The sequence below is a fragment of the Vespa crabro genome, chromosome 3 (genome assembly GCF_910589235.1).
Source record: "Vespa crabro chromosome 3, iyVesCrab1.2, whole genome shotgun sequence".
Lineage (NCBI taxonomy): Eukaryota > Metazoa > Arthropoda > Insecta > Hymenoptera > Vespidae > Vespa > Vespa crabro.
This window is the reverse complement of record NC_060957.1, coordinates 2,577,018-2,594,928: the sequence shown is the minus strand read 5'-3', so window position 1 is coordinate 2,594,928 and position 17,911 is coordinate 2,577,018. Positions and strand designations below refer to the sequence as shown.

General features: G+C 12.7%; 1 protein-coding gene across 1 annotated transcript; it reads left to right on the top strand.

Annotated features, from left to right (window-relative positions):
* Positions 1 to 13,823: 13,823 nt before the first annotated feature.
* On the top strand, positions 13,824 to 14,282 carry LOC124422747 (myb-like protein D; the record flags this gene model as incomplete). Its single annotated transcript, XM_046959614.1, has 1 exon — positions 13,824 to 14,282. A coding segment is annotated over one exon (459 nt), but the record flags the coding sequence as incomplete, so codon positions are not given.
* Positions 14,283 to 17,911: the final 3,629 nt, after the last annotated feature.

The following is a 17,911-nucleotide window of genomic DNA, read 5'->3' as shown; positions in this document are numbered from 1 at the left end:
AAGTAACAAGAATAATAAATATAATAATAATAATATTAAAAACAAGAATAATATTAAGAAGAATAATAATAATAATAATAATAAAAATAACAATTATAATAATAATAATAACATGAATAATAATATTATAAATTATAACAAGAATAGTCATAACAATAGTTACAATAATAATGGTAATAACAAGAATAAGAATAACAAGAATAATAATAAAAATAATAATATTAATTATAATAATAACAATAATATTAATAACAATAACAATAACAATAACAATAACAATAATAATGATAACAATAACAATAACAGTTACAATAACAATAAAAATAACAATAACTATAACAATAACAATAATAATAACAATAAGAATAACAATAACAATAACAATAACAATAACAATTACTATAACAATAACAATAATAATAACAATAACTATAACAATAACAATAACAATAACAATAACAATAACAATAACAATAACAATAAAAATAACAATAACAATAATAATAACAATAACATTTACAATAACAATAATAATAATATCAATATTAATAATAATAATAAGAAGAATAATAATGACAAAAATAGATATACTAAAAATAATAGTAACAAGAATAATAATTATAATATTAATAATAATAATAACAAGAATAATATTTTCAAGAATAATAATAACAAGAATAATCATAACAAGAAAAACAATACTACTAGTAATAACAAGAATTAGAATAACAAGAATAATCATAATAATTATTATGATAATAATTATAACAAGAGTAATAATAATAATAATAATAATAATAATAATAATAATAACAATACTAAATGGAATAGTATCAACAGGAATAATAAGACTAATAATAATAATAATGATAATAACAATAACAGTAAAAATAATAATAAAAATAACAATAACAATAAAAATAACAATAACAATAATAATAACAATAACAATAACAATAACAATAACAATAACAATAACAATAACAATAACAATAACAATAACAATAACAATAAAAATAACAATAACAATAATAATAACAATAACATTTACAATAACAATAATAATAATATCAATATTAATAATAATAATAAGAAGAATAATAATGACAAAAATTGATATACTAAAAATAATAGTAACAAGAATAATAATTATAATATTAATAATAATAATAACAAGATTAATATTTTCAAGAATAATAATAACAAGAATAATCATAACAGGAAAAACAATAATAATAGTAATAACAAGAATTAGAATAACAAGAATAATCATAATAATTATTATAATAATAATTATAACAAGAGTAATCATAATAATAATAATAATAATAATAATGATAATAATAATAACAATAATAATTATAATACTAACGATAACAATAACAGTAACAATAATAATAAAAATAACAATAACTATAACAATAATAATAACAATAACATTAACAATAACAATTATAATAATATCAATATTAATAATAATAATAACAAGAATAATAATGACAAAAATAGATATACTAATAATAATAGTAACAAGAATAATAATAATAATAATAATAATAATAATAATAATATCAAGATTAATAATAATAGCAATATTAATAGTAGTGACGGGAATAATAATAACAAGAATAATAATAATAATAATAATAATAATAATAAGAACAAGAATAATAATAGGAAGTATGATAATAATAATAATTATTATGAGAATAATAATAGGAATGATAATAACAAGAATAATAATTACACGTATAATAATAACAATAATAATAATATTAATAAATATAATAACAAGGTTCATGATAACTAGTATAATTACAATAACAATAGCAAGAATAAAATAAAAAGAGTATTAACAATAATAATAATAATAATAATAATAATAATAACAAGAATAATAATAACAATAATAATAATAATGATAAAAATAACAGTAACAGTAACAATAACAATGAAAATAACAATAACAATACCAATAACAATAACAATAACAATAATAATAACAATAACAATAACAATAACAATATCAATTACAATAACAATAACAATAACAATAACAATAACAATAACAATAACAATAACAATAACAATAACAATAACAATAACAATAACAATAACAATAACAATAAAAATAACAATAATAACAACGATAACAATAATAATAGTAACAATAATAATAATATTAATAAAAAGAACAATAATAACAAAAATAGATATAATATTAATAAAAGTAACAAGAATAATAAATATAATAATAATAATATTAAAAACAAGAATAATATTATAAAGAATAATAATAATAATAATAATAAAAATAACAATTATAATAATAATAATAACATGAATAATAATATTATAAATTATAACAAGAATAGTCATAACAATAGTTACAATAATAATGGTAATAACAAGAATAAGAATAACAAGAATAATAATAAAAATAATAATATTAATTATAATAATAACAATAATATTAATAACAATAACAATAACAATAACAATAACAATAATAATGATAACAATAACAATAACAGTTACAATAACAATAAAAATAACAATAACTATAACAATAACAATAATAATAACAATAAGAATAACAATAACAATAACAATAACAATAACAATTACTATAACAATAACAATAATAATAACAATAACTATAACAATAACAATAACAATAACAATAACAATAACAATAACAATAACAATAAAAATAACAATAACAATAATAATAACAATAACATTTACAATAACAATAATAATAATATCAATATTAATAATAATAATAAGAAGAATAATAATGACAAAAATAGATATACTAAAAATAATAGTAACAAGAATAATAATTATAATATTAATAATAATAATAACAAGAATAATATTTTCAAGAATAATAATAACAAGAATAATCATAACAAGAAAAACAATACTACTAGTAATAACAAGAATTAGAATAACAAGAATAATCATAATAATTATTATGATAATAATTATAACAAGAGTAATAATAATAATAATAATAATAATAATATTAATAATAAGAATAATAATGAAAGAGTAATAATAATAAAAATAACAATAATAATAATAATAATAACATGAATAATAATATTATAAATTATAAGAAGAATAGTCATAACAATAGTTACAATAATAATGGTAATAACAAGAATAAGTATAACAAGAATAATAATAAAAATAATAATATTAATTATAATAATAACAATAATATTAATAACAATAACAATAACAATAACAATAACAATAACAATAATAATGATAACAATAACAATAACAGTTACAATAACAATAAAAATAACAATAATAATAACAATAACATTAACAATAAAAATATTATAATATTATCAATATTAATAATAATAATAACAAGAATAATAATGACAAAAATAGATATACTAATAATAATAGTAACAAGAATAATAATAATAATAATAATAATAATAACAAGATTAATAATAATAGCAATATTAATAGTAGTGACGGGAATAATAATAACAAGAATAACAATAATAATAATAATAATAATAAGAACAAGAATTATAATTACACGTATAATAATAACAATAATAATAATATTAATAAATATAATAACAAGTTTCATGATAACAAGTATAATTACAATAACAATAGCAAGAATAATAATAAAAAGAGTATTAACAATAATAATAATAATAATAATAATAACAAGAATAATAATAACAATAATAATAATAATGATAACAATAACAGTAACAGTAACAATAACAATAAAAATAACAATAACAATAACAATAACAATAATAATAACAATAACAATAACAGTAACAATAACAATTACAATAACAATAACAATAACAATAACAATAACAATAACAATAACAAAAACAATAACAATAACAATAACAATAACAGTAACAAAAACAATAACAATAACAATAATAATAACAATAATAATAACGATAACAATAATAATAGTAACAATAATAATAATATTAATAAAAAGAATAATAATAACAAAAATAGATATAATATTAATAAAAGTAACAAGAATAATAAATATAATAATAATAATATTAAAAACAAGAATAATATTATCAAGAATAATAATAATAATAATAATAATAATAATAATAATAATAATATTAATAATAATAATAATAATAATAATAATAATAATAATAATATTAATAATAAGAATAATAATGAAAGAGTAATAATAATAAAAATAACAATAATAATAATAATAATAACATGAATAATAATATTATAAATTATAACAAGAATAGTCATAACAATAGTTACAATAATAATGGTAATAACAAGAATAAGAATAACAAGAATAATAATAAAAATAATAATATTAATTATAATAATAACAATAATATTAATAACAATAACAATAACAATAACAATAACAATAACAATAATAATGATAACAATAACAATAACAGTTACAATAACAATAAAAATAACAATAACTATAACAATAATAATAACAATAACATTAACAATAACAATTATAATAATATCAATATTAATAATAATAATAACAAGAATAATAATGACAAAAATAGATATACTAATAATAATAGTAACAAGAATAATAATAATAATAATAATAATAACAAGATTAATAATAATAGCAATATTAATAGTAGTGACGGGAATAATAATAACAAGAATAATAATAATAATAATAATAATAATAATAAGAACAAGAATAATAATAGGAAGTATGATAATAATAATAATTATTATGAGAATAATAACAAGAATGATAATAACAAGAATAATAATTACACGTATAATAATAACAATAATAATAATATTAATAAATATAATAACAAGGTTCATGATAACTAGTATAATTACAATAACAATAGCAAGAATAAAATAAAAAGAGTATTAACAATAATAATAATAATAATAATAATAATAATAACAAGAATAATAATAACAATAATAATAATAATGATAAAAATAACAGTAACAGTAACAATAACAATAAAAATAACAATAACAATAACAATAATAATAACAATAACAATAACAATAACAATAACAATAACAATAACAATATCAATAACAATAACAATAACAATAACAATAACAATAACAATAACAATAACAATAACAATAACAATAACAATAACAATAACAATAACAATAACAATAACAATAACAATAACAATAAAAATAACAATAACAATAACAATAACAATAACAATAACAATAACAATAACCATAACAATATCAATAACAATAACAATAACAATAATAATAACGATAACAATAATAATAGTAACAATAATAATAATATTAATAAAAAGAGTAATAATAACAAAAATAGATATAATATTAATAAAAGTAACAAGAATAATATATATAATAATAATAATATTAAAAACAAGAATAATATTATAAAGAATAATAATAATAATAATAATAATAATAATAATAATATTAATAATAAGAATAATAATGAAAGAGTAATAATAATAAAAATAACAATAATAATAATAATAATAACATGAATAATAATATTATAAATTATAACAAGAATAGTCATAACAATAGTTACAATAATAATGGTAATAACAAGAATAAGAATAACAAGAATAATAATAAAAATAATAATATTAATTATAATAATAACAATAATATTAATAACAATAACAATAACAATAACAATAACAATAATAATGATAACAATAACAATAACAGTTACAATAACAATAAAAATAACAATAACTATAACAATAACAATAATAATAACAATAACAATAACAATAACAATAACAATAACAATAAAAATAACAATAACAATAATAATAACAATAACATTTACAATAACAATAATAATAATATCAATATTAATAATAATAATAAGAAGAATAATAATGACAAAAATTGATATACTAAAAATAATAGTAACAAGAATAATAATTATAATATTAATAATAATAATAACAAGATTAATATTTTCAAGAATAATAATAACAAGAATAATCATAACAGGAAAAACAATAATAATAGTAATAACAAGAATTAGAATAACAAGAATAATCATAATAATTATTATAATAATAATTATAACAAGAGTAATCATAATAATAATAATAATAATAATAATAATAATAACAATACTAAATGGAATAGTATCAACAGGAATAATAAGACTAATAATAATAATAATGATAATAATAATAACAATAATAATTATAATACTAACGATAACAATAACAGTAACAATAATAATAAAAATAACAATAACAATAAAAATAACAATAACAATAACAATAAGAATAACAATAACAATAACAATAACAATAACAATAACAATAACAATAACAATAACAATAACAATAACAATAACAATAACAATAACAATAACAATAACGATAATAATAACAATAACAATAACAATAACAATAACAATATCAATAACAAGAACAATAATAGTAACAATAATCATAAAAATAACAATAACAATAACAATAACACTAACAATAACAATAACAATAACAATAACAATAACAATAACAATAACAATAACAATAACAATAATAATAATATCAATAATAATAATAATAATAACAAGAATAATAATGACAATAATAGATATACTAATAATAATAGTAACAAGAATAATAATAATAATAATAATAATAATAAAAAGATTAATAATAATAACAATATTAATAGTTTTAACGGGAATAATAATAACAAGAATAATAATAATAATAATAATAATAAGAACAAGAATAGTCATAACAATATTTACAATAATAATAGTAATAACAAGAATAAGAATCACAAGAATAAGAATAACAAGAATAATAATAAAAATAATAATATTAATAATAATAATGACAATAATAACAATAACAATAACAATAACAATAACAATAACAATAACAATAACAATAACAATAACAATAACAATAACAATAACAATAACAATAACAATAACAATAACATTAACAATAACAATAATAATAATATCAATAATAATAATAATAATAACAAGAATAATAATGACAAAAATATATATATTAATAATAACAGTAACAAGAATAATAATTATAATATTAATAATAATAATAACAAGAATAATATTTTCAAGTATAATAATAATAATAATAATAATATTAACAAGATTAGTAATAATAACAATAATAATAGTAGTGACATGAAAAATAATATCAAGAATAATTATAAAAACAATATTAACAATAATAATAATAATAATAATAATAATAATAATAATATTAATAATAATAATAACAAGAATAATAATAACAAGAATAATCATAACAAGAAAAACAATAATAATAGCAATAACAAGAATAAGATTAACAAGAATAATAATAATAATTATTATAATAATAATAATAACAAGTGTAATAATAATAATAATAATAATAAGAATTATAAATAGAATAGTATTAACAGGAATAATAAGAATAATAATAATAATAATGATAATAATAACAAGAATAATAATAACAAGATAAGTAATATCATGTAGAATAATTATAATAATAACAAGTATAATAATAATAATAATAACAAGAATAATAATAACAATAATAATAATAATAATAATAATAATAATAATAATAATAATAATAACAAGAATAATAATTACAATAATAATAATAATAATAATATTAATATTAATAACATGAATAATAATATTAATAATAATATTAATTAAAAAAACAAGAATACTCATAACAATAACTACAATAATAATAGTAATAACATGAATAAGAATAATAATAATAATATTAACAATAATAATAACAATAATAATAATAACACTATCGATAACAATAACAGTAAAAATAACAATAAAAATAACAATAACAAAAACAATAACAATAACAATAACAATAACAATCACAATATCAATAACAATAACAATAACAATAACCATAACAAAATCAATAACAATAACAATAACAATAACAATAACAATAACAATAACAATTACAATAACAATAACAATAACAATAACAATAACAATAACAATAACAATAACAATAATAATAACAATAACATTAACAATAACAATTATAATAATGTCAATATTAATAATAATAATAACAAGAATAATAATGACAAAAATAGATATACTAATAATAATAGTAACAAGAATAATAATAATAATAATAATAATAACAAGATTAATAATAATAGCAATATTAATAGTAGTGACGTGAATAATAATAACAAGAATAACAATAATAATAATAATAATAATAAGAACAAGAATAATAATAGGAAGTATGATAATAATAATAATTATTATGAGAATAATAACAAGAATGAAAATAACAAGAATTATAATTACACGTATAATAATAACAATAATAATAACGATAACAATAATAATAGTAACAATAATAATAATATTAATAAAAAGAATAATAATAACAAAAATAGATATAATATTAATAAAAGTAACAAGAATAATAAATATAATATTAATAATAATAATAACAAGAATAATATTTTCAAGTATAATAATAATAATAATAATAATATTAACAAGATTAGTAATAATAACAATAATAATAGTAGTGACATGAATAATAATATCAAGAATAATAATAAAAACAATATTAACAATAATAATAATAATAATAATAATAATAATAATAATAATAATAATAATAATAACAAGAATAATAATAATAATAATAATAATAAGAACAAGAATAATAATAGGAAGTATGATAATAATAATAATTATTATGAGAATAATAACAAGAATGATAATAACAAGAATAATAATTACACGTATAATAATAATAATAATAATAATAATAATTAATATAATAACAAGGTTCATAATAACTAGTATAATTACAATAACAATAGCAAGAATAATTATTAAAAGAGTATTAACAATAATAATAATAATAATAACAATAACAATAACAATAACAATAACAATAACAATAACAAAAACAATAACAATAACAATAACAATAACAGTAACAAAAACAATAACAATAACAATAATAATAACAATAATAATAACGATAACAATAATAATAGTAACAATAATAATAATATTAATAAAAAGAATAATAATAACAAAAATAGATATAATATTAATAAAAGTAACAAGAATAATAAATATAATAATAATAATATTAAAAACAAGAATAATATTATAAAGAATAATAATAATAATAATAATAATAATAATAATAATAATAATAATAATAAGAATAATGAAAGAGTAATAATAATAAAAATAACAATAATAATAATAATAATAACATGAATAATAATATTATTAATTATAACAAGAATAGTCATAACAATATTTACAATAATAATAGTAATAACAAGAATAAGAATCACAAGAATAAGAATAACAAGAATAATAATAAAAATAATAATATTAATAATAATTATAACAATAATAACAATAACAATAACAATAACAATAACTATAACAATAACAATAACCATAACAATATCAATAACAAGAACAATAATAATAACAATAACAATAATAATAATATCAATAATAATAATAACAAGAATAATAATGACAATAATAGATATACTAATAATAATAGTAACAAGAATAATAATAATAATAATAATAATAATAAAAAGATTAATAATAATAACAATATTAATAGTTTTAACGGGAATAATAATAACAAGAATAATAATAATAATAATTATAATAAGAACAAGAATAGTCATAACAATATTTACAATAATAATAGTAATAACAAGAATAAGAATCACAAGAATAAGAATAACAAGAATAATAATAAAAATAATAATATTAATAATAATAATAATAATAATAATAATAATAACAAGAATAATAATAACAATAATAATAATAATGATAAAAATAACAGTAACAGTAACAATAACAATGAAAATAACAATAACAATACCAATAACAATAACAATAACAATAATAATAACAATAACAATAACAATAACAATATCAATTACAATAACAATAACAATAACAATAACAATAACAATAACAATAACAATAACAATAACAATAACAATAACAATAACAATAACAATAACAATAAAAATAACAATAATAACAACGATAACAATAATAATAGTAACAATAATAATAATATTAATAAAAAGAACAATAATAACAAAAATAGATATAATATTAATAAAAGTAACAAGAATAATAAATATAATAATAATAATATTAAAAACAAGACTAATATTATAAAGAATAATAATAATAATAATAATAAAAATAACAATTATAATAATAATAATAACATGAATAATAATATTATAAATTATAACAAGAATAGTCATAACAATAGTTACAATAATAATGGTAATAACAAGAATAAGAATAACAAGAATAATAATAAAAATAATAATAATAATTATAATAATAACAATAATATTAATAACAATAACAATAACAATAACAATAACAATAATAATGATAACAATAACAATAACAGTTACAATAACAATAAAAATAACAATAACTATAACAATAACAATAATAATAACAATAAGAATAACAATAACAATAACAATAACAATAACAATTACTATAACAATAACAATAATAATAACAATAACTATAACAATAACAATAACAATAACAATAACAATAACAATAACAATAACAATAAAAATAACAATAACAATAATAATAACAATAACATTTACAATAACAATAATAATAATATCAATATTAATAATAATAATAAGAAGAATAATAATGACAAAAATAGATATACTAAAAATAATAGTAACAAGAATAATAATTATAATATTAATAATAATAATAACAAGAATAATATTTTCAAGAATAATAATAACAAGAATAATCATAACAAGAAAAACAATACTACTAGTAATAACAAGAATTAGAATAACAAGAATAATCATAATAATTATTATGATAATAATTATAACAAGAGTAATAATAATAATAATAATAATAATAATAATAATAATAACAATACTAAATGGAATAGTATCAACAGGAATAATAAGACTAATAATAATAATAATGATAATAACAATAACAGTAAAAATAATAATAAAAATAACAATAACAATAAAAATAACAATAACAATAATAATAACAATAACAATAACAATAACAATAACAATAACAATAACAATAACAATAACAATAACAATAACAATAACAATAACAATAACAATAACAATAACAATAACAATAACAATAACAATAACAATAACAATAACAATAACAATAACAATAACATTAACAATAACAATAACAATAACAATAACAATAACAATAACAATAACAATTACAATAACAATAACAATAACAATAACAATAACAATAACAATAACAATAACAATAACAATAACAATAACAATAACAATTACAATAACAATAACAATAACAATAACAATAACAATAACAATAACAATAACAATAACAATAACAATAACAATAACAATATCAATAACAATAACAATAACAATAACAATAACAATAACAATAACAATAACAATAACAATAACGATAACAATAACAATAACAATAACAATAACAATAACAATATCAATAACAAGAACAATAATAATAACAATAATCATAAAAATAACAATAACAATAACAATAACAATAACAATAACAATAACAATAACAATAACAATAACATTAACAATAACAATAACAATAACAATAATAATAACAATAATAATAACGATAACAATAATAATAGTAACAATAATAATAATATTAATAAAAAGAATAATAATAACAAAAATAGATATAATATTAGTAAAAGTAACAAGAATAATAAATATAATAATAATAATATTAAAAACAAGAATAATATTATAAAGAATAATAATAATAATAATAATAATAATAATAATAATATTAATAATAAGAATAATAATGAAAGAGTAATAATAATAAAAATAACAATAATAATAATAATAATAACATGAATAATAATATTATAAATTATAAGAAGAATAGTCATAACAATAGTTACAATAATAATGGTAATAACAAGAATAAGTATAACAAGAATATTAATAAAAATAATAATATTAATTATAATAATAACAATAATATTAATAACAATAACAATAACAATAACAATAACAATAACAATAATAATGATAACAATAACAATAACAGTTACAATAACAATAAAAATAACAATAACTATAACAATAATAATAACAATAACATTAACAATAACAATTATAATAATATCAATATTAATAATAATAATAACAAGAATAATAATGACAAAAATAGATATACTAATAATAATAGTAACAAGAATAATAATAATAATAATAATAATAATAATAAGAACAATAATAATAATAGGAAGTATGATAATAATAATAATTATTATGAGAATAATAACAAGAATGATAATAACAAGAATAATAATTACACGTATAATAATAACAATAATAATAATATTAATAAATATAATAACAAGGTTCATGATAACTAGTATAATTACAGTAACAATAGCAAGAATAAAATAAAAAGAGTATTAACAATAATAATAATAATAATAATAATAATAACAAGAATAATAATAACAATAATAATAATAATGATAAAAATAACAGTAACAGTAACAATAACAATAAAAATAACAATAACAATAACAATAACAATAACAATAACAATAATAATAACAATAACAATAACAATAACAATATCAATAACAATAACAATAACAATAACAATAACAATAACAATAACAATAACAATAACAATAACAATAACAATAACAATAACAATAACAATAACAATAACAATAACAATAACAATAAAAATAACAATAACAATAACAATAACAATAACAATAACAATAACAATAACCATAACAATATCAATAACAATAACAATAACAATAATAATAACGATAACAATAATAATAGTAACAATAATAATAATATTAATAAAAAGAGTAATAATAACAAAAATAGATATAATATTAATAAAAGTAACAAGAATAATATATATAATAATAATAATATTAAAAACAAGAATAATATTATAAAGAATAATAATAATAATAATAATAATAATAATAATAATAATAATATTAATAATAAGAATAATAATGAAAGAGTAATAATAATAAAAATAACAATAATAATAATAATAATAACATGAATAATAATATTATAAATTATAAGAAGAATAGTCATAACAATAGTTACAATAATAATGGTAATAACAAGAATAAGTATAACAAGAATAATAATAAAAATAATAATATTAATTATAATAATAACAATAATATTAATAACAATAACAATAACAATAACAATAACAATAACAATAATAATGATAACAATAACAATAACAGTTACAATAACAATAAAAATAACAATAATAATAACAATAACATTAACAATAAAAATATTATAATATTATCAATATTAATAATAATAATAACAAGAATAATAATGACAAAAATAGATATACTAATAATAATAGTAACAAGAATAATAATAATAATAATAATAATAATAACAAGATTAATAATAATAGCAATATTAATAGTAGTGACGGGAATAATAATAACAAGAATAACAATAATAATAATAATAATAATAAGAACAAGAATTATAATTACACGTATAATAATAACAATAATAATAATATTAATAAATATAATAACAAGTTTCATGATAACAAGTATAATTACAATAACAATAGCAAGAATAATAATAAAAAGAGTATTAACAATAATAATAATAATAATAATAATAACAAGAATAATAATAACAATAATAATAATAATGATAACAATAACAGTAACAGTAACAATAACAATAAAAATAACAATAACAATAACAATAACAATAATAATAACAATAACAATAACAGTAACAATAACAATTACAATAACAATAACAATAACAATAACAATAACAATAACAATAACAAAAACAATAACAATAACAATAACAATAACAGTAACAAAAACAATAACAATAACAATAATAATAACAATAATAATAACGATAACAATAATAATAGTAACAATAATAATAATATTAATAAAAAGAATAATAATAACAAAAATAGATATAATATTAGTAAAAGTAACAAGAATAATAAATATAATAATAATAATATTAAAAACAAGAATAATATTATAAAGAATAATAATAATAATAATAATAATAATAATAATAATAATAATATTAATAATAATAATAATAATAAGAACAATTATAATAATAATAATAATATTAATAATAAGAATAATAATGAAAGAGTAATAATAATAAAAATAACAATAATAATAATAATAATAACATGAATAATAATATTATAAATTATAAGAAGAATAGTCATAACAATAGTTACAATAATAATGGTAATAACAAGAATAAGAATAACAAGAATAATAATAAAAATAATAATATTAATTATAATAATAACAATAATATTAATAACAATAACAATAACAATAACAATAACAATAACAATAATAATGATAACAATAACAATAACAGTTACAATAACAATAAAAATAACAATAACTATAACAATAATAATAACAATAACAATAACAATAACAATTATAATAATATCAATATTAATAATAATAATAACAAGAATAATAATGACAAAAATAGATATACTAATAATAATAGTAACAAGAATAATAATAATAATAATAATAATAACAAGATTAATAATAATAGCAATATTAATAGTAGTGACGGGAATAATAATAACAAGAATAATAATAATAATAATAATAATAATAATAAGAACAAGAATAATAATAGGAAGTATGATAATAATAATAATTATTATGAGAATAATAACAAGAATGATAATAACAAGAATAATAATTACACGTATAATAATAACAATAATAATAATATTAATAAATATAATAACAAGGTTCATGATAACTAGTATAATTACAATAACAATAGCAAGAATAAAATAAAAAGAGTATTAACAATAATAATAATAATAATAATAATAATAATAACAAGAATAATAATAACAATAATAATAATAATGATAAAAATAACAGTAACAGTAACAATAACAATAAAAATAACAATAACAATAACAATAATAATAACAATAACAATAACAATAACAATAACAATAACAATAACAATATCAATAACAATAACAATAACAATAACAATAACAATAACAATAACAATAACAATAACAATAACAATAACAATAACAATAACAATAACAATAACAATAACAATAACAATAACAATAACAATAAAAATAACAATAACAATAACAATAACAATAACAATAACAATAACCATAACAATATCAATAACAATAACAATAACAATAATAATAACGATAACAATAATAATAGTAACAATAATAATAATATTAATAAAAAGAGTAATAATAACAAAAATAGATATAATATTAATAAAAGTAACAAGAATAATATATATAATAATAATAATATTAAAAACAAGAATAATATTATAAAGAATAATAATAATAATAATAATAATAATAATAATAATATTAATAATAAGAATAATAATGAAAGAGTAATAATAATAAAAATAACAATAATAATAATAATAATAACATGAATAATAATATTATAAATTATAACAAGAATAGTCATAACAATAGTTACAATAATAATGGTAATAACAAGAATAAGAATAACAAGAATAATAATAAAAATAATAATATTAATTATAATAATAACAATAATATTAATAACAATAACAATAACAATAACAATAACAATAATAATGATAACAATAACAATAACAGTTACAATAACAATAAAAATAACAATAACTATAACAATAACAATAATAATAACAATAACAATAACAATAACAATAACAATAACAATAAAAATAACAATAACAATAATAATAACAATAACATTTACAATAACAATAATAATAATATCAATATTAATAATAATAATAAGAAGAATAATAATGACAAAAATTGATATACTAAAAATAATAGTAACAAGAATAATAATTATAATATTAATAATAATAATAACAAGATTAATATTTTCAAGAATAATAATAACAAGAATAATCATAACAGGAAAAACAATAATAATAGTAATAACAAGAATTAGAATAACAAGAATAATCATAATAATTATTATAATAATAATTATAACAAGAGTAATCATAATAATAATAATAATAATAATAATAATAATAACAATACTAAATGGAATAGTATCAACAGGAATAATAAGACTAATAATAATAATAATGATAATAATAATAACAATAATAATTATAATACTAACGATAACAATAACAGTAACAATAATAATAAAAATAACAATAACAATAAAAATAACAATAACAATAACAATAAGAATAACAATAACAATAACAATAACAATAACAATAACAATAACAATAACAATAACAATAACAATAACAATAACAATAACAATAACAATAACAATAACGATAATAATAACAATAACAATAACAATAACAATAACAATATCAATAACAAGAACAATAATAGTAACAATAATCATAAAAATAACAATAACAATAACAATAACACTAACAATAACAATAACAATAACAATAACAATAACAATAACAATAACAATAACAATAATAATAATATCAATAATAATAATAATAATAACAAGAATAATAATGACAATAATAGATATACTAATAATAATAGTAACAAGAATAATAATAATAATAATAATAATAATAAAAAGATTAATAATAATAACAATATTAATAGTTTTAACGGGAATAATAATAACAAGAATAATAATAATAATAATAATAATAAGAACAAGAATAGTCATAACAATATTTACAATAATAATAGTAATAACAAGAATAAGAATCACAAGAATAAGAATAACAAGAATAATAATAAAAATAATAATATTAATAATAATAATGACAATAATAACAATAACAATAACAATAACAATAACAATAACAATAACAATAACGATAACAATAACAATAACAATAACAATAACAATAACAATAACAATAAGATTAACAATAAGAATAATAATAATATCAATAATAATAATAATAATAACAAGAATAATAATGACAAAAATATATATATTAATAATAACAGTAACAAGAATAATAATTATAATATTAATAATAATAATAACAAGAATAATATTTTCAAGTATAATAATAATAATAATAATAATATTAACAAGATTAGTAATAATAACAATAATAATAGTAGTGACATGAAAAATAATATCAAGAATAATTATAAAAACAATATTAACAATAATAATAATAATAATAATAATAATAATAATAATATTAATAATAATAATAACAAGAATAATAATAACAAGAATAATCATAACAAGAAAAACAATAATAATAGCAATAACAAGAATAAGATTAACAAGAATAATAATAATAATTATTATAATAATAATAATAACAAGTGTAATAATAATAATAATAATAATAAGAATTATAAATAGAATAGTATTAACAGGAATAATAAGAATAATAATAATAATAATGATAATAATAACAAGAATAATAATAACAAGATAAGTAATATCATGTAGAATAATTATAATAATAACAAGTATAATAATAATAATAATAACAAGAATAATAATAACAATAATAATAATAATAATAATAATAATAATAATAATAATAATAATAATAACAAGAATAATAATTACAATAATAATAATAATAATAATATTAATATTAATAACATGAATAATAATATTAATAATAATATTAATTAAAAAAACAAGAATACTCATAACAATAACTACAATAATAATAGTAATAACATGAATAAGAATAATAATAATAATATTAACAATAATAATAACAATAATAATAATAACACTATCGATAA